This window comes from Streptopelia decaocto, assembly GCF_964273445.1.
Source record: "Streptopelia decaocto genome assembly, chromosome: 24".
NCBI classification, from domain to species: Eukaryota; Metazoa; Chordata; class Aves; order Columbiformes; family Columbidae; genus Streptopelia; species Streptopelia decaocto.
Window position 1 is genome coordinate 1,908,925 of NC_138679.1, and position 26,574 is coordinate 1,935,498.

General features: G+C 61.2%; 2 protein-coding genes across 8 annotated transcripts; both read right to left on the bottom strand.

Moving 5' to 3' along the window:
* Positions 1–4,456: 4,456 nt before the first annotated feature.
* Positions 4,457–7,288, bottom strand: FAM174C (family with sequence similarity 174 member C). Its single transcript, XM_082071974.1, has 3 exons — positions 6,845–7,288; positions 6,147–6,302; positions 4,457–5,561 (listed from the first exon to the last, which is right to left on the bottom strand). Exons 1-3 carry the CDS (start codon positions 7,162–7,164, stop codon positions 5,558–5,560), a joined length of 480 nt encoding a protein of 159 aa, XP_081928100.1. The 5' UTR covers positions 7,165–7,288; the 3' UTR covers positions 4,457–5,557.
* Positions 7,289–8,669: 1,381 nt separating this feature from the next.
* On the bottom strand, positions 8,670–24,305 carry CIRBP (cold inducible RNA binding protein). Of its 7 annotated transcripts, none has more exons than XR_014186017.1 (8): positions 13,380–13,502; positions 12,567–12,675; positions 12,366–12,472; positions 11,862–12,000; positions 11,686–11,770; positions 11,516–11,583; positions 9,152–9,247; positions 8,670–9,018 (listed from the first exon to the last, which is right to left on the bottom strand). XR_014186017.1 is itself a non-coding variant. In XM_082072429.1 (7 exons), exons 2-7 carry the CDS (start codon positions 12,667–12,669, stop codon positions 11,090–11,092), a joined length of 516 nt encoding a protein of 171 aa, XP_081928555.1. In that variant the 5' UTR covers positions 12,670–12,675; positions 13,380–13,502; the 3' UTR covers positions 10,367–11,089. The 7 variants fall into 7 exon arrangements, 5 of the variants coding, with proteins under 5 accessions (XP_081928555.1, XP_081928554.1, XP_081928552.1 ...); XR_014186018.1 differs by having other exon boundaries at positions 8,674–9,018; positions 11,516–11,580; XM_082072429.1 differs by lacking the exons at positions 8,670–9,018; positions 9,152–9,247 and adding an exon at positions 10,367–11,106 and having other exon boundaries at positions 11,516–11,580.
* Between the last annotated feature and the right edge of the window lie 2,269 nt (positions 24,306–26,574).

Sequence of the window (26,574 nt, forward strand, 5' to 3'; positions counted from 1 at the left end):
AGCGCCCACCGAGCACCGCGGGGCCCAGCCCCCGGTCGTGCCCCAAATGCTCCCCACGAAGAGTCCCCGGGGCTGCGGGGCCGGGACTGTGAGCGCGGCTGAGGACGCGGGGGCCGCGACTCCACGAGACACCGTCACCCCCCATGTCCCTCGAGCCGCTCGGTGAGCGGGCAAGAAATTGAACAGAGCGCTTGCGACACCTCACACGATGTCCCTTGTTCCTTCCTTGTACCTTCCCCAGGACAGGGGACAAGGACCGGCCAGCACAGGTAGAGCCACCTGTGACTGGAGGAACCCAACTTTGGGCTCTGAAACCCAAGAACGAAACATCTTCACCCGCACTGAAATCTACATTTCTCCCTTTTTCCCTCCCCAGGTAACCGGAGGCACTCGGACCATCTCTCCTTCTATAGAGTGAGCGCAAAACTTGCAGACTATTGTCCACACATGCCCTAATCTATACATGAACCCTCATTAAAAAGACAGGTGTGAGTACGGAGAGCAGCACGAAGCGCTGTGTGCGCACACGGGGCGCCGGGGCCGGTCCTGGCAGCGGCCATCGCGCCCTCGGCGCAGCGCGGCGGCACCGAACAGCCGCGCGACATCAAAAGCATTTACCAGCACTCAGCAAACGACCCGCGGCGCCCGTTTCGAGGAAAGAGATTTGCATCCGAAGCACCGAGAGCACTTCAAATTGAGTCTCAAATAAATTGCCAACAGATCCATGCCGCCAGCTTGTGTTTGTGACCGGAATCCCAGCCAGAGCCGCTCCTGGCAGAGGCCGGAGCTCCGAACGGCCGCGCAGAGCACAGACCAGGGCCAGGGAAACGCTGGGCAGGGCGACACCTCTGCAGCTAATGCCGCGTGCACAGGGTCGTTAGTGCTAATTGGGGTCACCAGCCCCCTGAACCCGACAACGAAGGAACATTCGGTTTACAGCCCATGCAGCTCCCATGGACAGGGTGTGAAGGCGCGACGCCGTCCTGCCCGTCCCGGCGCTCTCCGTTAGTTCGTTAACACCGCGGTTAATTTGGCAGAGCGCTCGTGGGTGCGGATCGGGGGGCGCCGGGTTTTCCCGGGTCACCGAGGCACACGGGCTGGGAAACACGACTTGGAGGAGAAGGGAGCGAACTCTGGGCCCGGCTTTAGTCCTGCAGGGTTTATGCCGAGCCATGAGCCAGCCTAAGACAACTCCAGGCTCTGCACAGACAAGCCTCTCCCTCGCCGCAATGAGCTCCGGCAGCTTCCTTCAGTCAAATTAGGGGATCCGCAAAGTTTCTCTGTCCTGGAATCATACGAAGCCCTTGTGAACAAGTACTGACAGGGCTGGGCTAAACCTGGCTGAGATAAAGCCAGGAGCGAGAGGCAAAGAGCTCCCAAAGCGCCGCCCCAAAACCTGCTGCTCCCCGAGCGCCGGGGGCACGGCCGCGTCCTTCCCACAGCTGCTGGACGCGAGATTTGCCTTTTTAAAAGAAGATTGGCCGTTTTAGAGCATGGGGATTTATTTTCAGCTCCCCCGGGTGCTGCCGGTGTGTTCGGTCTGCGGGTGCCACCTGCAGGGACCCCCCCGGCACCGCCGGCCCCGCCGCGCCGCAGAAACCCCGTCCCGTAACCGCGTTAAAACACCAAAACCGAACGTCCAGACCAACCTGCAGCCACCCAGCCCCTGGGCTTGGGACGTGGTGACACAGCCAGGAGAGCAGGGGACAGCTGGGGACACGGTGACAGGGCCAGGAGAGCAGGGGACAGCTGGGGACACGGTGACACGGCCAGGAGAGCAGGGGGCAGCTGGGGACACGGTGACACGGCCAGGAGAGCAGGGGGACAGCTGGGGACACAGGGAACTCGGCTGCTCTTTCTAATCCCCATCACCACAACCTGCACAACCGCCCTGTTTTGTGAGAGGGATGAAAAGCAGATGTTGGTACCAAAACAGCCTGAATTTTGTCCAGGTGTTAATTCTGTGCGCTGAGGAAACCGGGATGTCCCCACCCAGGGGACAACAGCTCCCTCCCGACTGCCAAACGAACTTGGTTCTTCCGTTGCGGAGAGGACAGGGTCCCCCTTGCAGGGATTTTCTGTACAAAACCAGAGATTAATGTCAGAACAAGGAGAAAAGAGACTTTAGGAAAGCTCCAGAAAAGCACCAGCCCTCCAGCTCAGCACTAACTCGGGCCCACAAACAGCCCCATGCTGCCGCGGTGGAATCGGGTGAAAGAGAACGCTTTATTTCATTTGTTTCAAGATACAATGGAGCGGGGGGGACGCTGTACACGAAAGTAAAACAATCAATCAATACAGGACTGGTTGCTATTTAAAACGGAATCAGCAATTCAAGGAGGAGGGTGGAAGACGAGCTCGTCCATCTCCGAGAGCACAGACAGCACAACGCGCCCCAGCGCTGTTGTATCGACCTCTCGGCAACCAGCTCCGAGCATGGGCGCTGCCACGCGGATCCCGTTGCAGCCACACGTACCGACGAAACCAAACAGCAGCGCGTTATTAACAGCAGAGCTGATGCTCATTTCGCTCTCAGTCAATCTCATTAACCTCGGCAGACGGGCCGCTCGATACGCCCAGCGGTTCAATGGCAACAGCAGAGGATCCCGTACAACCCGCCGAGAGCCGAGCGGCAACCACGTAAACTCTTGACGTTGGGCTTTGGCTTAAACAACAGCGGCTGTCCCAGGCAAACTGCAGCAGCCACAGGTGGTGACCGCGCAGCGTCGGAGGGAACCGTGCGCTCCGTCCCCGTGGCCCATTTTTGGCAAGTTTCAACACGAACCCCATACAGAACAACAGCAAAGGGTGGCCGGAGCCCCAGAGCCTCCCCCCAACACCCCGATTCCCTCTGGAGAGAGAAACGTGCACCAGCAGCTGGTGAGGACGGACGCAGCCGCCCGGAGCCGCGCTCGAGCCAGAGCTGCAGCCACGTTTGCATCCGCTCTTATTTAAACCTATGCTGAAAAATCACTTGTTCTAACCATTGCAAAGGCTACCAGGCTATCGACTCCAGCATCAAATACACGTGAAGTAACTAAAGCTATAACTGAAGGAATTACTGAACTGCTCTCCTGTTAGGGAAGCAGAAAGTGAGGCTTTTAAAGCCACTATTATTAGCAAGATATCCCCTCCGCCCCGCCGAAAGCCTCCCCTGGCCTCGCACTGCGGGGAGAAGCTGCTCGACAGCGCCCGTTTATTCCTCCAGGATAAACGCAGACCAGTAACAGCTGTGCCGAGCGGCGGATCTGCCCTCGGAGGAGTCGCAGGTCTGTAATCAGCATCTGTGTTTTCTCCCCTCAGAGGTGCCTTTAGCCGAGATTCAGAACGGAGCAGGAATGGAACATCTTGGCCCGTGAAGAGCGAAGCCAGAGGACCGAGCGCTCCCGCGACGCTGCGGGGAACGCGGGACAGGCCACGCGGGGTCACCGAGCAGCTCAACCGCCTCTCTGGCCAAAACAGGATCAGGAGAAAGTCACAGCAATGCCACAGCACAGCCCCACCGTCACCCTTTTATCCTCCACGTGAAGAAATCCACCCCTTTAAAGAGGGCTGGGAGAAGGGCTCTGAAAATATTGATGTGGTGCATAGACCCTGGGCTGGCAAACCCTCCCGGCCTTCGGCTGAATTACCATTTACCTACAAAGCACCAGAACAGGGAGCTCTGACTGTGTCCCTCCGCATCTTCCCCTGCTCAAATTCTAAATACCCGCGACAGCAAAATCAAATTCCACCGACATTATTTTCACGGCAGGACCTGCAGGTTGAGGTCCCCTCTTTAATCAAAATCATTCAACTGCGAACATTAAGAAATCATCCAATCCTACAGGATCGGGAAACTTCAAAATTGCAAAAGCCCATCTGTCCTACGAAGAGCGGAGCCTAAAGAACCATCAGGTTAAATCACCCAGATAAAGAAAGGCCAAGCTCTGGTCACCCCGGAGCAGCGGGGCCCAGGCTCACACACTTTGGTCTCTGCGGCAGCTAAACAAGCAGAAAGTACCTGGAAGAGGCGTGAAATGATACAAACGATATGAAATTAGGGCACATCCGAGTGCTGTGTTCACATGGCAGCTTTACTAAAAATATAGGTATATATTTAAAAATCTTTTGCACGCGTGCGAGAAAGGAGCTGCCGGCACCTGGGGGGACGTTTCTCCAGGAAACCTCATCCGCCCTGCGCTGGACTCGCACCCCGAGCGCCGCGCTGGCGATTCCCTACGGACGCCCCTTCGCCCGCTCTTTTTGCCAACTCTCGGTTTTGTCCCCTTACCCAGGGAGGGTTTGCTTATCGAAAGGAAGGAGCCGTCACTCCAAACACATTCCAAACCTTCACCTTCAAGGGAAGGTGGAGCAGGGAGCGCCGGGCCCGCCGGGGAACTCCTTGGGTTTTCCTGACAAAGGCACTACCAGTTTGGGGTAGAATTGGGACTTAAGGACACAGGAGCACTTTGCAGGCAGTTTTGAGCATTTTATCAGCAGATCCACATAACAATGGCCGTCTAACACATTCACATTTGGTCCTACAAAGTAAGAGCCCAACTATCAACACGGGCTGCGCAGGAACGTCCTGGTTTGCCCGGCTGACAGCGCGACACAGCTCAAGTACCAGCAGATGAGCGAAATTCCAGTACCCTCCAGAAAACGATGATTTCTGAGCCAGGGCTGCCTCCATTTCACAATCACAGTTCATGGGGAGTTGGATCCCCCGTTTCCAGGCGTCGGATGCTCAGAGCTGGGTCGCTCCACACACCAGCGGTCGGGGTTCTCCAGCTCAACCCGCAGCTCCGGCTCTTCCTCGGGGGGTCTGGGACGGGGCGGCAGCTCCGAACGCAGCAGCTGGGTCGATGTTGGACGTTTCTGTGGCGAACGTGGCCCCGCAGCCGGGCAGGACGGCCCCAGCGCCCCCAGCGAACGCACAAGCGACGGCTCTGCTGGAGAAACGCTCCTCCGGGCAAAGCGGCACCTCGCGTTTGTAAACACTTTGCTCTGAAAACCCCCATCGGGACCTGAATTATCACCTGTACCCGCAAACCCCGCAACTACGAGAAAACCGATGCGTTTAACCCAAAGCGATTCTCTGTCTGAGCTACCACGCTGCCCACACCAGCACGACAGACTCCCCCAGCTCCTGCCGCAGCAGAGTTCATTAGAGACGCTTCCTAACGAAGCAGCCTGAAGGACAGAGGATCACATGGAATCTACTCGCCTGATATTTTAAGCTGACGGCCACAGTCAGTACAGAGGGATACGAGCACCTGGGAATACTGAGGGGCCAGCAGCCGCAGCTGCAGCACTTGAGGCCGGAGCGGGAAGATTTCAAACGCCGAATGTTCATCCAGGAGTCTCGTTTCCGCTCCATCTTTCCCCAAAAACGCGTGTGAAGAGAACAGGTTTGGTCCCCTTGCCCCGGGCCCAGCTATGGAAGCGTTTGTACCGTTAATTAATAGTCATTATAAGCAAATATAAAAAAATAAGACTTGAGCACTGGTAAGGTGGTTCCAAGGGACTTGCACCCCCTTGGTCGGTCTGTGCAGTTGGTGCCGCTGGTCCCAAATCACCTGGAAAAAAGGAAGACACGCAGCGTCAGAGCGAGTACGTGCAACCCGGGACCCCTGCGCCCCCGGAACGGCTCGGGGAGCGGAGCGGCCAGGCAGCAGCTGCGAGGAAATGGGGAAGAAATATTCCTCCTTAATCATTAAAACAACAGCATCCACAGAAAACAGACTCGCAGGATCCACGGGATGGGATCAGGAACGGATGCCCAAACGGGACCGAGAGTTTTAGCTGTGAAGGGGCTTGGGAGCGATTCCTGAACTGCAAAACCCAGCAGTTTCTCTTTTCCTGTCTGATGCAGGGAGGCTCAGAGCAGACAGGTCTGTCTGTCTGTCTGTCTGTCCGTCGTACGAGCTGCTAAACACAAGGCACAAAGTGGCTCTGGACAACCCAGGATACATCCCTGTCAGTGCAGCCGGTCAGAAAACTAAGAAAGGCGAGACAACGTCTGTTGCCAGCACAGGGACCACATAGAGAAGTTTAACTGATGCAGATCTGGCGATCAGATCTGTGCCAAAGCTCCCATGTGTTTAGAAAAGGAGCATCTGAGCCCCTTGCGAGGGGCACAGAAACCCCGGATCCCCGCTTACCGCCTCAGGTTCCTGGATTCAAACACCGTGTCCTCGTCGCTGTCGAGCGAGGCCATCTCCATGTTCTCATCGTAATTCGCCAGCAGCCCGTATTTCTTCCGCTGAGGCTTCTTCAACCTGAAATGCGTTTTGTGCTCATTTCTGGGTCCCTGCGACCTGGGGACACGGAGAGCGCGGGTGAGCCGAGGCCGTTAGGAGCCCAAGGGCAGAGCGAGCAGAACCAGCGCTAATTGCCTTAGGTAATTAACAGCAGTGTGAATTTACAGAAGTGTTTTTCCCAGAGCGATGCAAGGGGAGGGAGAGCTCCGGCCTGGCAGAGGACGGAGCGGGACCCGGGGGATCCAGGGGAGCGGGGACCCGGGGATCCAGGGGAGCGGGGACCCGGGGGATCCAGGGGAGCGGGGACCCGGGGACCCAGGGGAGCGGGGACCCGGGGGATCCAGGGGAGCGGGGACCCGGGGATCCAGGGGAGCGGGGACCCGGGGGATCCAGGGGAGCGGGGACCCGGGGACCCAGGGGAGCGGGGACCCGGGGGATCCAGGGGAGCGGGGACCCGGGGATCCAGGGGAGCGGGACCCGGGGGACCCAGGGGAGCGGGGCCCCGGGGATCCAGGGGAGCGGGGCCCCGGGGATCCAGGGGAGCGGGGCCCCGGGGATCCAGGGGAGCGGGGCCGCGGCCCCGGGCCGGCCACACTCACCGGAACGCCCGCAGGATGAAGTAGAGCGCGGCCAGCACCGAGAGGCCGCTCAGCACGTACACCGCCCGCTTCAGCACCGGCAGCCCCGACCCGAGCGGCAGCGCCGACCCCGGCGGCCTCCGCCGGCCCGGCGGCTGGCCCGGCCGCGTCCCGTTCCCGGCGGCCGCCCGCGGCGCCTCCGTGCCGTTCAGCGGGCTGGGGGCGGCGGGGGGCGCGGGGGAGGCGGCGGGGGGCGCGGGGGAGGCGGCCCGGGCGGCGGGCGGCAGCAGCGGCGGCAGCAGCAGCAGCAGCAGCAGGCAGAGCGGGCCCGGCCGCAGCATGGCGGCGCCGAGCGGCGCCTCGGCGGGGCGGGCGCAGGAAGGCGGCGGAGGGACCGGCCGGGCCCGGCGGAGCCGCACTCGCCGTTCCGGGGCAGCCGCGTTCCGGGCCCCGCCCAGGGCGGTGGTTTCACGCCCTCACGGCGGCCGTGACACCCCTGGGGGCCGCCATCGTCCGTCACGGCGGCCGTGACACCCCTGGGGCCGCCCGCGTCCCTCACGGCGGCCGTGACACCCCTGGGGCCGCCATCGTCCCTCACGGCGGCCGTGACACCCCTGGGGCCGCCATCGTCCGTCACGGCGGCCGTGACACCCCTGGGGCCGCCCGGGTCCCTCACGGCGGCCGTGACACCCCTGGGGCCGCCCGGGTCCCTCACGGCGGCCGTGACACCCCTGGGGCCGCCATCGTCCCTCACGGCGGCCGTGACACCCCTGGGGCCGCCATCGTCCGTCACGGCGGCCGTAGCCCCCTCAGCGCCGCCATTTCCCGCCCGGGGCCGCCGTTCCCCTCACCCCGTGACCCGCTCCCTCACAGCCGCCATTTTCCCCTCAGGCTCGTCCTCCTCCCCTCAGGGGCCGTTTGTCCCATTTGTCCCTCAGAGCCGCCATTCCCCCATCACGATGGGCAGCCCGAAGCGAACATGGCTCAAAACACGAGTGTTTTGGGTTGTATTTCCAACAACCGTCTTGTTTCTCCACAGGATCTTCACACGGACCCGGGAACCTGTCAGTCACATCCCCCTCACAATGTGGGACACGAAAAAAAAGGGCATTTTGGCTACAAATGGGTCACTCAAAAGCCCCTGAGCACCTTCCCCAGAATGCAACGGGGTTTGGCATCCAGCCCCTCCAACTCTCATTAGTGCCATCCTGTAATTAGCAATGCCAAAATAACACCAGCTCAAACTAGGCCTCTATTTTTGCACCTATTAATTATTACTGCCTGCATCTAGAGCAGCCTATTTAGGAAGGTCTTCCAAATACTACTCTGTATTTACAGTTTAAATTCATGTAAATGTCACCCGCCTCACATTTTCATCAGCAAAGGTCACTCCCTCTCATGCCCCTGTATTTAATATTAACACGCAAAACCCTCCAGGTACAGCCCCCAAAGTGTGTCAACCGATCACTTTTTTAAAACCCTGTTCACTTAGGTCATTTGAAAAAGGTCAAGACAAAGTAGGTTTCTACTAGAAAACCCTGGTTCATAAAACCCCCCACCCCTTTACTTGCTAATACTTCAAAGTAACTATTTTATTAACTTTTAACACAAGCAACCCCAACACCCCAACTGTAAAGCTCAGCCCAGGGAACACGCAGCCACAAGCAGCACAATTCCAGTTACTCTTATGTGCAGGGAATGAAATACTCTGTGTTATCCCAACTTTGGCATTTGCATTGTTTAGAATGCAAAACAAACATTTAGCAGCTCAAATTCACCTTGTTACCACATTTCAACTGCTGCCTTGTTCAGCACCCAGCTCCCTGCTCCACTATCACCATGCTGCAGATGCTCAAACCTCACATAATTAGCCCATTTAATTAAAGGCTACAAGGATACAATCATATTCCTTTCTGCCCTTGCCATTAGACACATCCAGATCACCCATGGATTATTTTGTACTTTTTACTGGGCTTTCCACCAAATAACTGTATTTCTATTAAGCGCCTTGGCCACAACTCAATATTGTTTCCCCACAAAAGTACTGCAGAGATCAATTTTTTCCACATTCCAGGATTTTATTCTGGCTTGTTCCATTTCCTCATCTGAACACCAGTAACACCACCGCTCGGAGCTCTTCATCTCCACCGCTCCGCTCCATGGCCGTGCTCGGTCTCCTGCGACACATTCCAGGGCTGAAACAGAATTAAGACAGTGAATTTAAAGGTAGAGGAAATATCACCTAGAAGCTACTGGTTGGACTTTACAGAATGGTGCTGTGACAGAGCCCAACTTTTTGAGCCGCGGGGCGAGGGGCGGATGTTTTACCTGCTTGGAAATGTGCGTTTCGGCGTTTCCTCCTCGCACGGGACGCTCCGGCTCCTCAGGGCTCGCTCAGCTGTCCCCAGCTGTCCCCTCTTCAGCCTGCCAAAGCAGAGACGCATTAACAGAGACACCGAGCAGGAGCTTTGCCATCGTCCCCCCGCCCCCCCGCGCCAGGCACAGCGGGCAGGAGGGTCAGCGCGGAACCCCCCGCACCACAAAGCACAGTCTGGGACAACTGCGGCCTCGCACGAGCCCTAAGCAGAGAGTTTAACCAACTTTGCCATGGCTGCTTAGGAAGTGTGGGCTATGGGGAAAAAGTTAATGGCAACAAGTAGGATGGCAAAGAAAAAGCTACAATTAAAGTGAGCAACTTAATGAAGTCTAGGAAGATTCTCAATAGATGAACACACAGTCAGGGAATTCGATTCCCGTCTTGCTTCCACGCCTGCCAGCGAGACACGACTGCATGCCCAGCTCTGATCTGTGGAACTCAAGTTGTGCCACAAGCCAAAGGTTGCAGACGGCATGGGTTCAAATTTTTCCAGCAGTTGACCAAAATTGTCAAAAGGAATATTTTTTCACAGGTACATTAGACTTTCAAATGAGCTCTCAACAAGAGGAAGGATGCGGACATGAGCAAAAGGAGTTACCTCGAATTACAGGACTATTTCCACATATGAACTAGCCAAGAGAGCAGCTTTCGTCTCAGAGGTTTCTGTTGGAGGCACAACACTTCTTTTCTCCAAGGACACTGCAGTTTCCATATGCTAGCAAAGAATTCTTAGAACTTGTAAGGCAATGACAAAGCTAGCTAATTACGGCAATTTACCTACCATCGCACGCTCCTGGCCACCTCGGCACTAGTCCCGTGACTAAGGACTGTTCACTACAGCTTCCCCACGTAGGCTATTTCTGCATTTTCAGAAACATCCATTTTTCTCCCTAACGCTGGCGTTCCCTGCGGCTCTACTAGAACATCCTGAGCATAAACCATCATTTCTCTGCCTCTAGACAAGTCTGATTGTTCTTTATGTGAAAATATGTTGACGAATTCACATGTCAAGACCAATTAAGATTAAATTCTACCAACTGGTCGGTAAAATCTGACTTGCTCTTATGCTATCGCTAAGTCTTCTCTGGCTTCCTCTACCACTGATCGACTGTTCTTCATCTTCCAGGGTTGTGTTGTGCAATGAAATGTAAATGTCAGGAGCAGAGTTCATTTCAGACGGTCTTTTAATAGGCTTCGTAAAGCCAAAGAAAACTGTATACAAGAATCCTTTACCACTTCAAATACAATATCAATGGAATATGCATATTTCTTCCAGTAAAAAAGGACAATATAAATAAACATTTTCAAGAACCTCTTTTTTTATGGTAAGTTTGCAAGTCTATTTCTGGGTAATTTACATCATTACAACAGTAAAAATACCGTTATGCAGGTTGAACATACAAGCAAGTTTCTCTTTAGATATATCAAGGTGGTTTGCCTTCCAATTTGTACCCAGGCTGCATTCCTACCTTGCTACACTAAAGGAATGTTACAAAAGACGAAGGTAATGCACTTAAAAAAAAAAGTCCACAGCTTGTTCAGCTTCCAGTGAACATTGAATTAAAAGGTCCTTTCTATCTCAAAAGAAACTGAATTGGGGCCCCAACTTCACAAAAAACACCTTGGCTCATCATGAAGGATAAAATAAAACGTGAAGTGCTTTCAAAAAAAGATTAAAAACACTTGAAAGCAGAGCTTTCTTAAAGGAAAGTCTAATTAGACCATCTCATATCAGAAGCTGTCAGGCTGTGTTTGACAAGATTAGAACTGATAATACTACAAAAGTGAAAATACAAGTAGATGTACTACACAATAACGATTTCAGCGAAGCTCCAAAAATCTTTATAAATACAGCCATTGGAAGGACGATCTTGAGTCAGGAAGGATTTTTACTCGTTGTGTGTAGCTGAGGACAAGAAGCAGGCACAATTGTAAAGGCACTGAAGCATAGACAAGTTCCAGCATTTTACTCCCTTTGCATTATTTCCGAAGCTACTGCTAGTTGGCTACACCGTGAGAACTCCCCCACCCTTGATTAGAGCTTGTTAGGGCATCCGAGTTTCGGCTTAGTCTCAAGCTCGAGGAACGTATTTTAAAAAACTTGCTTTGCCTTAGATCCAAGCAACTCCTACACATGCATTACAAATTAGAAATTTAAGCGGCACAACCACGTCCAAAGCCTGACAGATTGGTTCTTAGGGGCAAGAGCAGAAATAGCGGTTGGGTCCGACCGAGCCTTACGGCATTTCCAGACTTGAGACAGGCTCAGAGGTTCCTACACATGTACTCGTCACTCCCAATGAACCAGGACTTACCGTAACTGTCGTAGCTGTCTCTGTAGGACCCTCCTGAAGACCTCTCGCCATAACCACCTTGACTCCTGCTGTTAAAAAACAAACACCTGCTTTACGTTTGCTCAGATGGAGCCTATTGACTTTGACATCAAAGAGGCAACACTGGCTTAATGAGCTTCGCAACAACCCACCTGCTATTATAGTAGTCTCTGGAACCGTTATAACCTCCACTCCGGGAATCAAATCTGCCTCCGCCGTAGCCTCTGTCTCCACCTCCTTCAACAGACACCAAAAACCAGGTGTTTTATACGTTCTGACCAACAGCAGGACGAGTTCAGGCGCATGAGTCGCTCGCACACACACTCACCTCTGGAGAAGCCGCGGCCCCGGCCTCTGCCCCCGCGGAAGAAGCCTCTGCCCCCCGAGGAGCCCCCTCTGTACCCCCGGGATCTGTTCTCTGAGGATTTCCCAGCCTGATCGACTCTGATCTGACGTCCGTCTACAGACTGACAAACGGAAAAACAGTAAATCCACTTGGGATTTGAACTTATAAATCACAAAGCACACAGACAATGAGATGCAAACCCTCCCTGCCAGCTCAGCAGTGCCACAACTTACTATGACAAAGCAAGGTTTTCACTGTCACAACTGTGCCAGCTACACAAATCACATTCAAACAGCACATACAGGCATTTCTACAGCAGCACTATTTTTCAGTCATATAGATCAAATCACAATGCTTTCAAAATTTATATTTTTCATTATTTGTATCGTTTCTGTGCTTTAGGACACCAGCATTCATCTCTTTTTCTACATAAACAGATCTTTTAAAGTTAATACATTTTAAGGATATAGAGAAGCTGCTCCTTACCTTTCCATTCATGGCCATCATTGCATCTTTAGCATCATCTATGTTTTCAAAAGTAACAAAGCCAAAACCTCTGGATCTCTGAGTCTCTCTGTCTTTCACCACAACAACTATAAAAAAATGGGGGAAAAAAAAAAATTCATCAGCACTTGCACATCCTACCAAGTTCCCAGGAGTCACCACAGCTCAGTGCCGCAATCTTACCTTCCGAAATCTGTCCGTATTTTGAGAAAACCTGTTCCAGCGACTGCTCGTTCGTGTCGAAACTCAGCCCGCCAACAAAGAGCTTCCCCTCGTCTGAGGCCATTCTGACCTGCGAAACCAACGCAACCGGAGTCAGCACCGCCAAATCGACACCCCCACAGCGTCTGAAAGGTTAAGTTGTTAGAACATCGCCAACCATCTCGTACGAAACGTTTAAACGCCAGCACGCTACTGATTTAAACGACAGAGGAGCGCTCTCCAGGCTGGCTCCAGTCACAGCGCTTTCTCCCGGGGAGCCGGGGGGGCTGAGGGGGGCAACGGGGCCGCATCCCGGGGCTGGAGGCCGCACAACCGGGGGTGGAGGCCGCATCCCGGGATGAGCCCGGCCCGGTCCGCCCCGCGGCTCCCCGAACCCACCGCGCATGCGCGTCCCGCCACCCCGACCCCTCCGGTGCGCGACCCCCGCCCCTCCCTCCGGCCCCGGCCCCGCCCCCTTGGCGCACGCGCAGCCCGCGGCCCCGCCTCCCGCCCGCCGCCATTTTGCACCGCCGAGGCCCGTCGCCATTTTGTTTCCGAGGGCACATTTTAGCCCTCGCCGGCCCCCTTTCCACACACGACACGCGGCCGGGACAGCCCCGCCGGGCTCCCCGCGCGGCTGCGGAAAACACCCGTGCCGCGGAGCGAGCGCCCCGTTCCGGACTCCGCCAAACAGCAGGCCCTCAAGCTCCTAAGACATATTCCCTTTCGCTCCGCCGCTCTGAGCCTCCCCGGCCTAACCCGGCCGCAGCCCGCCCACCGCGGCAGGCGCCTTACCGGTGCCCTGGAGGTGCGGGATCCACACAGCACTTCAAAGCTTCAGCGCGATGTACGCTAAGGCTGGCGGGGCGGCGGTTTATAAACGCCCGCGCTGGGCCCCGCCCACCTCATGAATATGCAGATTAACCCAGCTGCAAGGCGGGGCGATGACGCCACCAAAGCGCTGCCGCCGCCGCCTCACCTGATTGGTCTGGATGTTGTTAATATTCATGAGCCCCACGGGGGCGAGGGGAGGAGGGAGCGAAAACAAAAACGCCGCATTTCCCTCCGCCCCGCCCTCTCCTCCCACGTGGGGGCGGGGCGCCGAGGGCGGCGCGGATTGGTTGGGAGCGCGGAGACCGTCGGCCGGGAGAGCCCCTGTGAGAAGAAAGGAAGTGGAGGCAACTGATTGGCCGGCGGCCGCTCCCGCCCCGCCCTCCCTGGCGGGGGCGTGTCCGCGCTGCCCCAGTTTCGCGCCCTTCCCGGCGATGCGGCGGCTGCCGCAGACAAAGGGGCCGCCTGAGGCGCCGCCGCCATCTTGGCTGCCGAGCGCTGCCGCCGCGGCCTCGCTGTCCCCGCTGTCCCCGCTGTCCCCTCCCCGTGAGCGAGTCCCTCAGGTGTCGCCTGTCGCCACCTCTCCCGAGGTTTTGGCGGTCACACTCGTAGCTCCCTATTCCATCAGCAAGATGATGGTTTCCCCCATCAGCCCCGCGCGTGCGGGGAGAGCGCAGCACAACGCGCCCAAAAAGCAGCCCTGGCGCTGTTTCCAAAGCATCAACGGCTTTGTTTAAAAAATAATAACAAAAATACTTCGCTCAGCCCGTTTCCTGAAATGTTTAAAAGCACACGCTGAGGTTTATTCTAAGGTGAGAATGTCTTCAGCGTTAAAAACTTCCTTATTGAAAGAGGAAACTCCCTCGCAAAGACAAGCGTCTCTCTGCAAACGTCTGTTTAAAAAGCCCTGGAAATAATATTTTCCAGTTTTTCTTTTATGTCTTTATTGTTATTTTCTTGCTGTGAAAAAACTCACTAACTTGCCAGTCCCGAGAGCGAATTGACGTTGAACAATGACAGTATACATTATATATAGATATAATTAAATGTATCTGATATTGCACTAAACGAGAATGTTGGGCGCTCTAGAATATGTCAGAGCAATAGGAGGGGGATGGAGCGACCTTGACGCACGGAGCCATTTTCTGAGTGACAAGGACAGACGCGGGGACGCCGGCGGGAGGAGCCGCGCGGAGCCACCGGCCTGTCCCCCCCCGGCCTGTCCCCCCCCCCGGCCTGTCCCCCCCCGCCTGTCCCCCCCCGGCCTGTCCCCCCCCGGCCTGTCCCCCACCGCCTGTCCCCCCCTGGCCTGTCCCCGCACCGTCACTCCTTTGGGGACAAACACTATGTTTAATTGTGCTTTTCAGTCCTCGTGCACCGCCAGCGCAGGGCGGGGGTTTGGAAGACAGTGTCCCCTCACTCAGCACATGTCACTTCATCCCGTGTCCCCTCATCCCGTGTCCCCTCAGCCCATGCCCCTTCAGCCTGTGTCCCCTAAATCCGTGTCCCTTCATCCTGTGTCCCCTCAGCCCATGCCCCTTCAGCCTGTGTCCCCTAAATCCGTGTCCCTTCATCCTGTGTCCCTTCATCCTGTGTCCTCTCAGCCCATGTCCCTTCAGCCTGTGTCCCCTAAATCCGTGTCCCTTCATCCTGTGTCCCCTCAGCCTGTTTCCTTCAGCCTGTGTCCCCTCATCCCGTGTCCCCTCAGCCCATGTCCATTCATCCTGTGTCCTCTCAGCCCATGTCCCTTCAGCCAGTGTCCCCTAAATCTGTGTCCCCTCATCCTGTGTCCTCTCAGCCCATGTCCCTTCAGCCAGTGTCCCCTAAATCCGTGTCCCTTCATCCTGTGTCCCCTCAGCCCATGTCCCCTCATCCCGTGTCCTTCATCCCGTGTCCCCTCATCCCGTGTCCCCTCAGCCCATGTCCCTTCATCCTGTGTCCCCTTAGCCTGTGTCCTTCATCCCATGTCCCCTAATCCCGTGTCCCCTCATCCCGCGTCCCTTCAGCCCGTGTCCTTCATCCCATGTCCCTCATCCCATGTCCCCTCATCCCGTGTCCCCTCATCCCATGTCCCCTCAGCCCATGTCCCTTCAGCCCGTGTCCTTCATCCCGTGTCCCCTTAGCCTGTGTCCTTCATCCCATGTCCCTTCATCCCATGTCCCTCATCCCATGTCCCCTCATCCTGTGTCCCCTCATCCCGTGTCCCCTCATCCCAGCGCCGGCAGCAGGTCCTGCCCTGGGCTCTGTGACAGACTCCGTATCAGAGTCAGATCGCTCGCCCTGCAGATTTTGCAGGTTGTTACGGCCGTTAATTAAGCAACGAGACATAACGCGCGTGATTTGTGTCACTAGAGCAAACCCTCCCGCGGCTGCAGTGCCCGAATATGCTGAAAACGCCGGCGCTTCTTCAGGACCCAAAGCCCACAGGAACAAAACCACAACCAAACCCATTCCCTCCTCTCTTACTGCTTCCCCGGAGGGAGCTGCTTACCCTGCTTTGAAAAACGAGCCCTGACGCACCCGGGCCGTTGCCATGGCAAGAAGCGTTGCTGCTGCATTTCCCTCCTCGAGCTCCTGCGCCCGGTTTGCCGAGCTGCAGGACAAAGCCGCGGCGAGCGGCGGCTCCGGCGCACGCGGGGCCTGCCGGAATCCGCGGGAATCGGGGCTGGACGTGGCGCCGTGGGGCAGAGGGGCTTCCCTGGCAAGGACGGTGAGAACCAAAGCGCGCCGAAATACCCCATCTGGGGACAGAGGCGGCACGATGCTCCGGTGCACCGGGTGACAATAGCGCGTGGTAACCACAGCAACCGTGTAACTGGCACCGACAAGCCGTTCTATCAGGGGTTTAGCCACGCTTCCCAGCCAGATTAGGGAAAACTAAACCCTTTGTTGTCGCACCATCGACACCTGCCCAAGTGGAGCCAGAATTCTGGAACGACTGGAAAATCGCGGGAGGTCTTTGGGGGCGCAGGACAGCAGAGCCCTGTGCTGGCCCCCCAGGTGCTGCTGCTGTCACCCGTGTCGAGGAGCCGTCCGCAGCCCGTGACAGCGCCCGCGTGGCCCTGCCTGTCCCCGGGTGCACTCTGGGGACGTTTGGTGACAAGCGCCTCCCGTCATTGTGTCCCCGGGCTCTTGGGGGGCTGTGGCATCACCAGCTCTTGCCATTTGCTCCTGCAGCAGCTGCAGTTTCCAGATCCCCTTTGGGGCCCGCAGGAACATCTGGAAAACACCAGGATTCCTGCAGAGCCGGTGCCTCTCCACCGTAACCAGCGCCAAGAGCCTCGTCACCGCGCGTGGGCCACGATCTGGCGCTTGCCGCGGGATTTGCGCCCTTTTCTCCCGGCGTTACCAGCTTTGCAGGCATCAGCGCTGACGTTACAGCTGCTGCTTACGTAGCGACGCTTTACCGGCATAAAACCCTCTCACCTCCCAGCTCTGCCGCGCCGGAGAGCCCGGCTGTGCCGCGGGCGACTCGGTGTGGTGCCGCAGCACCGGCGCGGTGAGCTCTGCCCCGGCTGCCGCCCCTTCCGGCAGGGATCTGCTTCTGCCAGGCAAAACGCGGCTCTTTCTGGGGTGGAAACAGCAGCAGCAGCCAGAGCTGTGCGTTTTCCCTCCCCACCCTCGCTCCTGTCAACCCACCGGCTGTATTAAGGACACATCACGGTTATATAAGCTCTCATTAATCATCATCTAAGAGTATTTGCAGCATCGGAGCTCTTAAGGTCAGGAGATGCTACTCAAGGAGACAACAAACAAACTTCCACGGTGCAAACACCGAGTGACCCCCCAAGCAGGGAGGGCTGGGGACGCAGGAAGGTTTTTATCCAGTCCTTAGGGACAAAAGCTGCCGGGAACGCGGTATCTCTCCCCAAAAAGGGATGAAATATGCACCATGGTGAGCTGGCCTGCGTGCCGGGGGAAACTGGAGCCTCTCCACACCCCTGGGCCCCCAGGCAGCCTTTGCTCCAGCTCCTGCACCAGGGCTCACCAGGACACCCCGTGTCCCCCTCTCTGCTCATCAGCAACTCCCCGTGTGCCGCCGTGTCCCTGCGAGCAAATATAAATCACCCGCAGAGACGCGCGGCCCCTCCCGAGCAGTTTTATCGCTGCCGAGGCGGCGGAGCGCGCCGGGATTCTGCGGGAACCGCCGCGGCTGCAGAAACCCCTGAACTGCAGCATCGACGTTTCTGGCAGCCCAGAAGGTTCCCTGGCATGAGCTCATCCTGCGCCGTCCCCCGCGGTGCCTCCCGCTGTAACCCAACCTCTCCCCGCGCCGCAGAGCAGGAACCAGAAACGCCAGCGGAGCAGATTCTTGGCCGTCTGGGTCACTTTCTCCCCCCGCTGCCTCTCCTGAAGCTCCGAGTCATGCGATTCCTGCTCTTTTTTTTCCCCTTAGGGCAGGGAAACGGGTTGGGAAGGTTCCCCCGCTCTCCCCAGCAGCCGATGGGACGGAGGGCAGGTAGAGGCACCGGCTCCGCCGCCAGCAGCACCGCACCTGCCCGGGCAGCCGGGTGTTTGCCGGGAAAAGCTGGATTTTGGCGTCGCAGGGGCCAGTGCCAGCCCGGCACAGCCGCCAGGGGCTGGGGAGCGATTCCTGGAGTCAGGAGCTTTTTGGGGGAGCTCGGCAGACCCCAGCATCCCTCTGCTTCGCAGTTAGCGCCGCATCATAAACATGGGTCGCCAGATTGTACCCCAGCGCTGGGGGCCAGCCCTCCTCCCCGGGCCACAACGACCCCGAGTGCGCTGGGAATCCTCCCCGGGCCCCAAACGCGCTGGAAGCCGCAGCGGCTGCTGCTGAGCCGCCCAGCGCTGCCCCAGAAAGACGAGCCCCCCCGGCATCGCGCTGGAGCGGGACGTGACCTGCTTCCCAAAGCGGAGGATGGGACCGAGCAGGGGCCACTTCGGCCCCAACACCCCCCGGAGCAGCTGGGACCACCGGGAGCCACCGAGGACAGAAAGCAGCCCCCCCCGTGCTGCAGCCCCCTCCCCAGCTGCTTTAGAAGCCCTGAACCCAGCAGCGGTGCTGAACCCCTCCCAGCTGCCGGGGGGATATTTCATTTTTAGTGGCATTTCTGCAGCCCCGTCCCTCCTGGCGTGGGGGCTGCAGGGGGGCCGCTATTGTTCAGCGCAGGCAGCTCTGCAGACAAAGGGGGGCACCGTGGACGGGGGGGGTGTGGGGGTGTCTCCCCCAGCCCCACCAAATTCAACCATCTGCAGGATGGGGCTGATCTAAACCAGACCCTCCTGAGGGTTGGGGGGCTGCGGGCTGGGATGGGGTGGGGGGCCCGAGCTGTGCACAAGGGGTCACAAGGGTGGTGGAAAAAATGTGGGGCTGGGAGCAGCAGCCCCTTGCTGGCCCCAGGGGCTCCCCCCCCCACATACCTTGAGTGTTTTGGAAAATAATCTAAAAAAGAAAAGGCAGCGAGATCCGGGAAGCGGGGGCTGCGGTTCCTGTTCTAACGCCCACGGCTCCTGCACTCGCCCCCCCCGCGCTGCGCAGGGGCCGCTGCGGGCAGGGGGTGTGGGGGGACAGCGGGGGGGACAGCAGTGGGGGGACAGTAGAGGGGGAAAGCGGGGCGGTGACAACGTGGGGAGACATTCCAGCAGCTGCGGAGCTGCTGGGGACCCGCTGACCCCCGGGCACCCGCAGCGGTTTGCGCGGGGAGGGTGGGGGGTGTGCACGCACCGCGCTGTGCGCAGCCCACGGCAGCCGCCCCACAGCACCCACCCTGCCCCACGGCACCCACGGCTACACCCTCCTGCCCCACGGCAACCGTGGGGGCCCAGGGAACCTGCCCCACCCTGGGGGTTTGGAGCCTGGCCCCTTGCCCTGTTCAGCGTGGGGCGGTGCTGGGGGGCGGCGCAGCCCCACAGCGGGGCCCACGAGCTGCTTTTCCTGACCCCCCCGTGCCCCAGCAGCACCCGCTCCCCACGGGCTCGGCTGGGCCAGCGGGACCCGGTGTTCACGGTGCTCACGGGGCTGCGACGTGTCCCGGCTCCCGGTGCCCGTGTCCCCTCGGGCGCAGCTCCCCGCACGGCAGGAGGAGCGCGACGCTCCGTCTGTGCCCTGGCCACCTCTCCTTGAGGACGTCCCCCATCCCGGGTGGCCGTTCCCGTCCCCAACTGGCCCAGCCACCCGCGGTCCCTCAGGGCCCTGCGCCCACGGGTGCCGCAGCGCCGCAGGGTGCCGAGCACTGCCGTGGCGGTGGCAGCAGAGGGCAGCCATGCTACACGCACGGCACGCATCCTGCCTGGCGCCACACGCGTGTGCCCCGCGGTGCCACGGCCACGCCGGCCACCCTGTGCCACCCCACACCGGGGGGTCCTGTCTGTGTCCCCCCAGCTCCCAGGTGGGACGTGGCTCTGCGGCGAGTGGCACCGCAGCTCCAGGCAGTCACAACACAGGTCCCCGAGCACCCCACGGCAGCTGAGGGGGCTCAGCACCCAGCGTGCGACCGTGCACACGCATGCACGGGAACACACGTGCAACGGATCCACCGCCACGCAGCCAGCGGTCCGAGGCGGTGGCAGCGTGACCGTCCTCCTGTCCCCCAGTGACCGTCTGCTGCAGGCGAATCACATCCCCGTGCCTCAGTTTCCCCACTGGGGCTGGCGGCCCCAGCTCTGTCACTGGACACGAGCCCGACAGCTCCCGGGGTCCCGGCTGCTGGTTCTGCCCTGGGCTGGGCACACCAGCCCGCACACCCAGCTGTGCACACATCTGCACACGCAGGGCACACGTGTCGCTCCCACACACCCGTGCAGCTCTGCACAGCGCCGGCTCACACCGGCCGTGCACCCGCAGGCACACACGCTGCCTGCCGGGCCCCTGCTGTGCACACGCGTGTGCAACCGCACGCATGTGCAAGCACACACACGCACTCGGCCCCCCCGCAGCGCTGCGCCCACTGCGCCCCCGCTGCGCCCGCCGCAGCGTCTCCGTGGCAACGCTTCGGATTTATCAATGGAGCCGCTGCGGGAAAACGCTCCCGGAGAGGTGGGAGGAAGTGGGGGGTGGCCGAGAGCTGGTGGGGACAGATGGGGGACAGACAGGGGACAGACGGACAGACGGGGGGGGCTGTAGAAGGCAGGGTGCAGGAGGGGGCTGTGCGTGCTTGCAAGGCCAATGTGCAGGCGTGGAGGGGCCGTGCTGTGCACACGCGTGTGCAAGGGAAGCTGGGGAGTCTGGATGTACCCCCCACACCTTCCCCAAGGCTCTCCCAGCCCCACGGTCCCCCCGCAGACACCGGGGGCTGTTGGGGACGCTGTGCCCTCCTGGACAAGGGACGAGCCGCAGGGGCCAGAGAGGCACAGCTGGGGGTGGTGGCTGCCAGGGTTGATGCCCAAGAGCCAGGACTGTCACTCCTGGGTCCTCTCCCTCACTCTGGGGTGGTGGAAAGGGGCTAACATGGGGGGGCCACCGTGTCCCCTCCCTAGTGACGTGCTGCCCAGCACCGCGCACACAGCCAGTGAGTCAGGACACCGACTGCGCTCAGCCCAGCCCTGACTCAGCGCGCGGCCCCGGGCAGGACACGCCGCTCACGCCATGGGGAAGGGGCACAGGGACACGGGGTGGTGACACCCCCAGCTGTGCCACAGGACCGGGTGTCCCCGCATGGCTCCGCCAGCCCTGGGGCTCGGTGCTGCGTGTGCCGCCAGCACCACGGCTCAGCACCATCCAGGGACCCGGGCGGGGGACAGGGCGCAGCAGTGGCATGGTGCCGACCTGGCGTCTGCCCGCGCTCGGCGGCTCTGCCGGGCCCCGGGGGACGGGACGGGAACGGTGATGTTGGCACTTTGGCATCACGCGGCTGCAGGACGGGTCACGGCTCAGGCAGGCGGGGAAGGGGCAAAGAGCAGAGCGGGGACAGCGGCACGTCCCTGTGCCTGCGCTGGCACACGGGCAACACCAGGAAGGCAGGAGCCACTGCCAGCCAGCGGCCACCACCGTCCCTGTCACCCACCAGAGGAGCCGGGACGGGCGGGCACAACCCCGGCGAGAACAGCGGCTGCGATGAGTTGGGGACAGGGACACAAGCCAGACCCAGGGGTGCGGGCAAGGTGTTTACTGAAGTGGTTGTTGAATTGTTTACGTTTTCCTCTTCCTCAAGACCCAAATCAGCGATGAGGAGTTAAAGTTAATTGGCAATAAATTAAATTAAGCAAAAAATTCCCGAGATGAAACAGCTTTGCCAGCAACACCGCGCACCTCGGTGCCTCGCTCGCCGCCCCTCACCAGGGCTGGGGACCCTCGGGGGGACATGCGGGGACAAGGAGCCCCGACGCCGCGGGGACGGGCACGGCTGCCCACGTCCCGCACCCGCGGGGCCGTTCCCCGCAGCCGCTTCCAGGAAGGGCTGCAGAGGAGGAGATGGGACGGCGGGTTCACACCAGCTCAGCACTTTCACAGCCCTCCCCAGCCCCGGCACACCCGGCTCATCACACGCCCGCTCACACCCGCGCCCGCCGCCGGCCAAACCCACAGCGCGCAGCCAGGAAAAGGGCAAAAAGGAGGAAAAAACAATTTAAAAAAATCCAGTAAGTGAATGACCCTTTTGCCAGCCTCACCACAAAGCATTCCTGACGTTTTTGGCCACGCTGGCAAGGACGCGCGTGTGCACGGGGCCCCGGGTCACGCTTGGGACTCGCTGGTGGTGACAGTGACGGCCACAGCCCCGCCGAGGGGGGGGGTGACCGACCCCCGCCCGGGCAGCGCGGCCGGGACGGTTGGTGCGGTTGGGTTTTACAAGCGCCAGGCGAGGGAGCGGCCGCGGCCCAGGTGAGCCCGGACCCGGGAAATCCCCGGCAGCCGGAGCCAGGCGCCCGCCCGGCCACCGCGGCTCCCACAAAGGCACCTTCACCGTGGCGGGAACGGCAGGTGTTTGGGGATCCCCAGCCCCGCCAGCGCCCGGTCACTCCCCTCCGTGTCCGGGACCCTCGTCCTGCCCATGAGGCACCGTGCCCGCTGGGGACGAGCCGCGCTTCCCCTCCCGGCAGGAACCGGGACACCGGCTGCCGGCCCAGAGAAGATCTCGCTGTGCCCGGAAACTTGCTGACTTCTGAAAAATAGGGCTTGGAAATAAAACCTCATCCGAAGTCCTGGGGACAGCGGGCTGGCGGCAGGGCCATGCTGCTGCGCTCCAGTGTTTTATTAATCAAGGCCTGGACCAGCTAGTCCATGGTTTTGCTGGGATGGATGCTGGGCTGGCAGCTCCCTAATCCCCTGACTCAGCCTCTTCACCCTCCACAGCCCCTGGCCGAGCGTGGCTTTTTCCCCGTTCCGGAGGTCGCGGTGCTGCACGCGGGGCTCTGCCCGGCTCCCACCGCACCCCTCGGCCACCGCTCGCTGCCCTCGGTCCCCTCGCCCATCACTGGCTTTGCCGCCCCTTTCCCAGCCCCGTGCCCTCCAAGGCACCATCCCCTGGTGCCGCTGACGCCGCGTCCACAGCTGCACGTGTGGCCGCAACTCTGCGGCTGATGCCGCTGCCACTCTGGGGGTCCCGGTGGCCTGGGGGGCACCGGCGGCTCCCCTGGCGCTGCCGGGGCGCGGAGGAAGCGCCGCTTCACAGGGACTCGCCTGTTTGTTTGCTGAGCAGATGAGTCATTCCCGGATCGCTGCGCGTCCCCGCGCCTCCCCACCTGCCCGCGCTGACTCACGCGGCTCCGCGGGCACTCGCTGCCGCTCCAGCCCTGGTAGCCGCTCACCAGGATGCCCTGGTGCCACCGGACAGACGCTGTCCCGCAGAGGGGACCATGGCTCCACAGGGACACACGGGCTCTGCTCGGGAGGGTGAACGCTGCGGCGCTCGGCAGCGCCCAGGGCAGGAGCGGGCGAGGGGCAGCGTTAGGGGGCTTGGCCGGAGCCTGCGGCAGCAGCCGTGCCGGGGCAGCGTGGGCAACCTGCGGGGCAGAGGGCCAGGCAAGCTCAGCAGCGCCGGGCACTGCAGGGAAGGGCTGGGGTGGTTGCCCCAGTCATTGCGAAAGCGATTCTGGCGAGCGGGGCCTGGGAACGGGGTGAGCGGGGAGGGGGCAGCGGCTCCACCTCACGCTGACTCACAGAGGCTGCCCGTGCCGCGGCACAGCGCCTTGGGCAGCGCCGGCACCGCCAGCACAGCGCCCGCGGCACCACCCGCTCCGTGCAGCCACCAGCACCCACCCCAGGCCGAGGTCTGCGGCGCTGCCTGGGGGACACCGCGGCACCCCGGACCCGCGGCAGCCGCAGAGCCCGGTGTCGACAGCGGCTCGGTGCAGAGCAGGACTCGGGGAGCGCTCGGTGCCACCCCAGGAGCCCAGGGCTGCCTCCTGCTGCGCACCCAAAGGCACTTGGGTCATCACAGCCGCACAGGGACCTCCCGGTCCCTGCATAGCCCAGCGGGGGGCACGAGCCCCCAGCCCTGCTCCCGCAGCCCCACGGGGAGCCCCGGCACCCAGCAGCAGCCCCCACAGCCCGCGTCCCGCAGGCTCCACGTGGCCGCGGTGGCCGGGCCGGGGGGTGGGGAGCGGCAGGAGTCCAGGACTGAGTCACGGCTTCCTCTGCGCGGGGTGACTCAGAGACGCAGGGCCCGGCGTGCAGGAGCGCGCAGGGCTGCATGTGAGGGCAACCCCCGACACGCGCGTGTGCGCGGCCCAGCGCAGGGCGACACCGGCGAGCAACCACGGGCCGGCGGCGGTGGCACACGCGTGGCCTCACGTGCTGACACGCCCAGGAACACAACAAGCACCAGTACCTATGTGCATCCAAACACACACATGCTCTCATCTGCTCATGCCCTCAACGCGCACAAACTCAAACAGCAGGAGAACCCGTTTGTGCAAGAGACACACGAGTGTCTGCGCCCAGCCCCACACAGCCCCGGTCACACTTACCCCCCACGCTCGGCCATTGGGAACAGCAGGCGGGAAACCAGCAGCCGCTTCTCCCACACCTGTGGCCGTGGCTCCTCGCTCCAGGTGCCCTGGGGAGGCAGAAGAGGTGCTCAGGAAGGTTTGTCCAATTCATCCCACACTGCAGCCCCGAGCTTCGTGCCACCGCGCACAGGGAAGCTGCACGACCCGTGGACGCCTGAGCCCCCGTGAGCGCCTGAGCTCCCACGCAGCTGCGGCTGGGCTGCAGGGATGGCTGCAGCAGAGCTGGAGATGCAGGGGCTGTGCAAACCCCCCCGCACACGCGTGGACATGCACACGCAGGACCTGCACCCACCCGCACAGACAGGACCTGGGCACCCCCCTGTGCCACCGCTGGGGCGGGCATGGGCCCTTCACACCTTTGGCACCCACAGCCACTGCGCTCCCCGCTGGTTCTCCCTGCACCCCCAGCGCAGGGCAGGACCCCCCCAGCCACCCGCCCGCAGGGGTTCCCGGGGGGCTCTGTGCGGCGCTGGGGGGCTGTGCCCAGCTCTGCAGAGCTGCCGCTCAGCGCCACAACCACAGAGCCGGGGGGTTCAGGCTGTGCCAAGCCCAGCCCAGGACTGAAACCGCCCGGGCCTGGCGAGCGCAGGGCAGGGCTCTTGCCACAGCCCTGGGTGGGGTTTCCCCCCCCGCCGACGTGGCAGCCACCCTGGGCGGGGGTCAGGGCGACTCGGGCTGCCCGGGCATCGCGGTGGCTGAGCCGGCAGGAGCCTCAGGGGAGCCCCCGGCCCCCTACAGCCGTGCAAACGAGGGGGCTCCCGCACAGCCCCCCCGGCCCGGGCACACGGGAGGTCCCCAGCCCCTCAGCGGGGCACACAAGGGGCACTGCCCCCCCTCGGCCCCCCCAGCTGCGGCAGAGCCCCAGGGCTCCCCCGGCCCGGCCCCCCCGCGCCGCTGCAGACGCACCGTGTGTGCGGGGGGGGCGGCGGCGCTGCCGAGGCCGCGGGAACCGGGGCGGTTGCCATGGTAACGGGCCTCCCTCGCGCCGCCGGGAATGAATGGGCTGGGAGAGCGCGGCCGATCTATGAATGAATGAGCCAGCGGAGCGGGGGCGGTGCGGAAAGCCCGGAGCGGAATCGAGCTTGGAGCGGAGTCTGGATCCTCGAGCCCCGCTCCGCCCCGCAGCGTCCCACGGCCCTGCCCGCCCCTGGCCGCCGCTGGGCCGCACCGAGCACCGGGGGCTGGGGGGGAGGAATAGTGCCATCCCGCTCCGCTGCTCGGTGATCCGGGCCGGGCTTTTCCGCCCGAGCGGGGCGGGGGTCCGGCTTGCCGGCGGGAGGGAAGACCCGGCCTGGATCATGCGGGTGGAGGGGACTCGCCGGTGCGATCCCGCAGCAGCGTCTGGCGTGGGTCCCGCACACAGGGAGCGACCGAAGCCCCCCAGCCCTGCAGGGCAGCAGCCCCCCAAAGCTGGTCCCCCCCACCATGCACCCCTGGCCTGGGCACCCCCAGGGCCGGCCCTGTTCATGGGTAGGGGCTGCTGCTGGGGCTCCTGGTGGGGGGCGTCCCCAGGCTGCCCCTGCCCCGGCAGGCCGTGGGGTGCACTGGTCAGAGCGGGGGCTCCCCGGGTCAGCCTTGGGCCCTCCGGGCCCCCTCCCCGGCAGCCACAAGGCCGGGGTGTGCTGCCCTGCCCAGACCCCCCCTCGCCCCCCACCTCCGCCCGATAAGGCGGTTCCCAGAAGGCAGGATGGGGCGGGTGGCACCGCCTTATCTTCCCAGCAGGGTCTGGGTCAGCCCTGGTTGTCATCGTCCCCAGAACGGCCCGTTCCCGGCACAGGCCAGTGGAGGAAACCACATTGCAACAGGCGGGCTGGCTCCCGCGGGGAGGGGGCATTCCTGGGCTGCCTGGGGGCTGAGTCACCCCCGGCCACCGCGGCCACGCACACGCTGAGACGCCACGGCCACACACGCGAAGCGTGTGCTGCACCAAGACACGCGGGGACACACGCAATGTGGGTGCACACGCGTAGCAACAGGCATGTGCTGATCCACGCTGCACACGGGGACACACGGTGACGCATACGGGGACACACGGTGACACACGCACAGGGACTCAGACACGCACCGCACGGCGGTGGCCACATGTGTGTGGACACACGCAGCAGCACATGCCAAGACACAGCCGTGCACAAGTGGACACACTCGTGTGGGCACGCACAGTGACACACGCAGCCCTCACCACAGATGGCCAAACTGTGCACCACCAGGGACCATATGCACCCGGGTGCATGGAGGATGGAGGGTCAGGGGG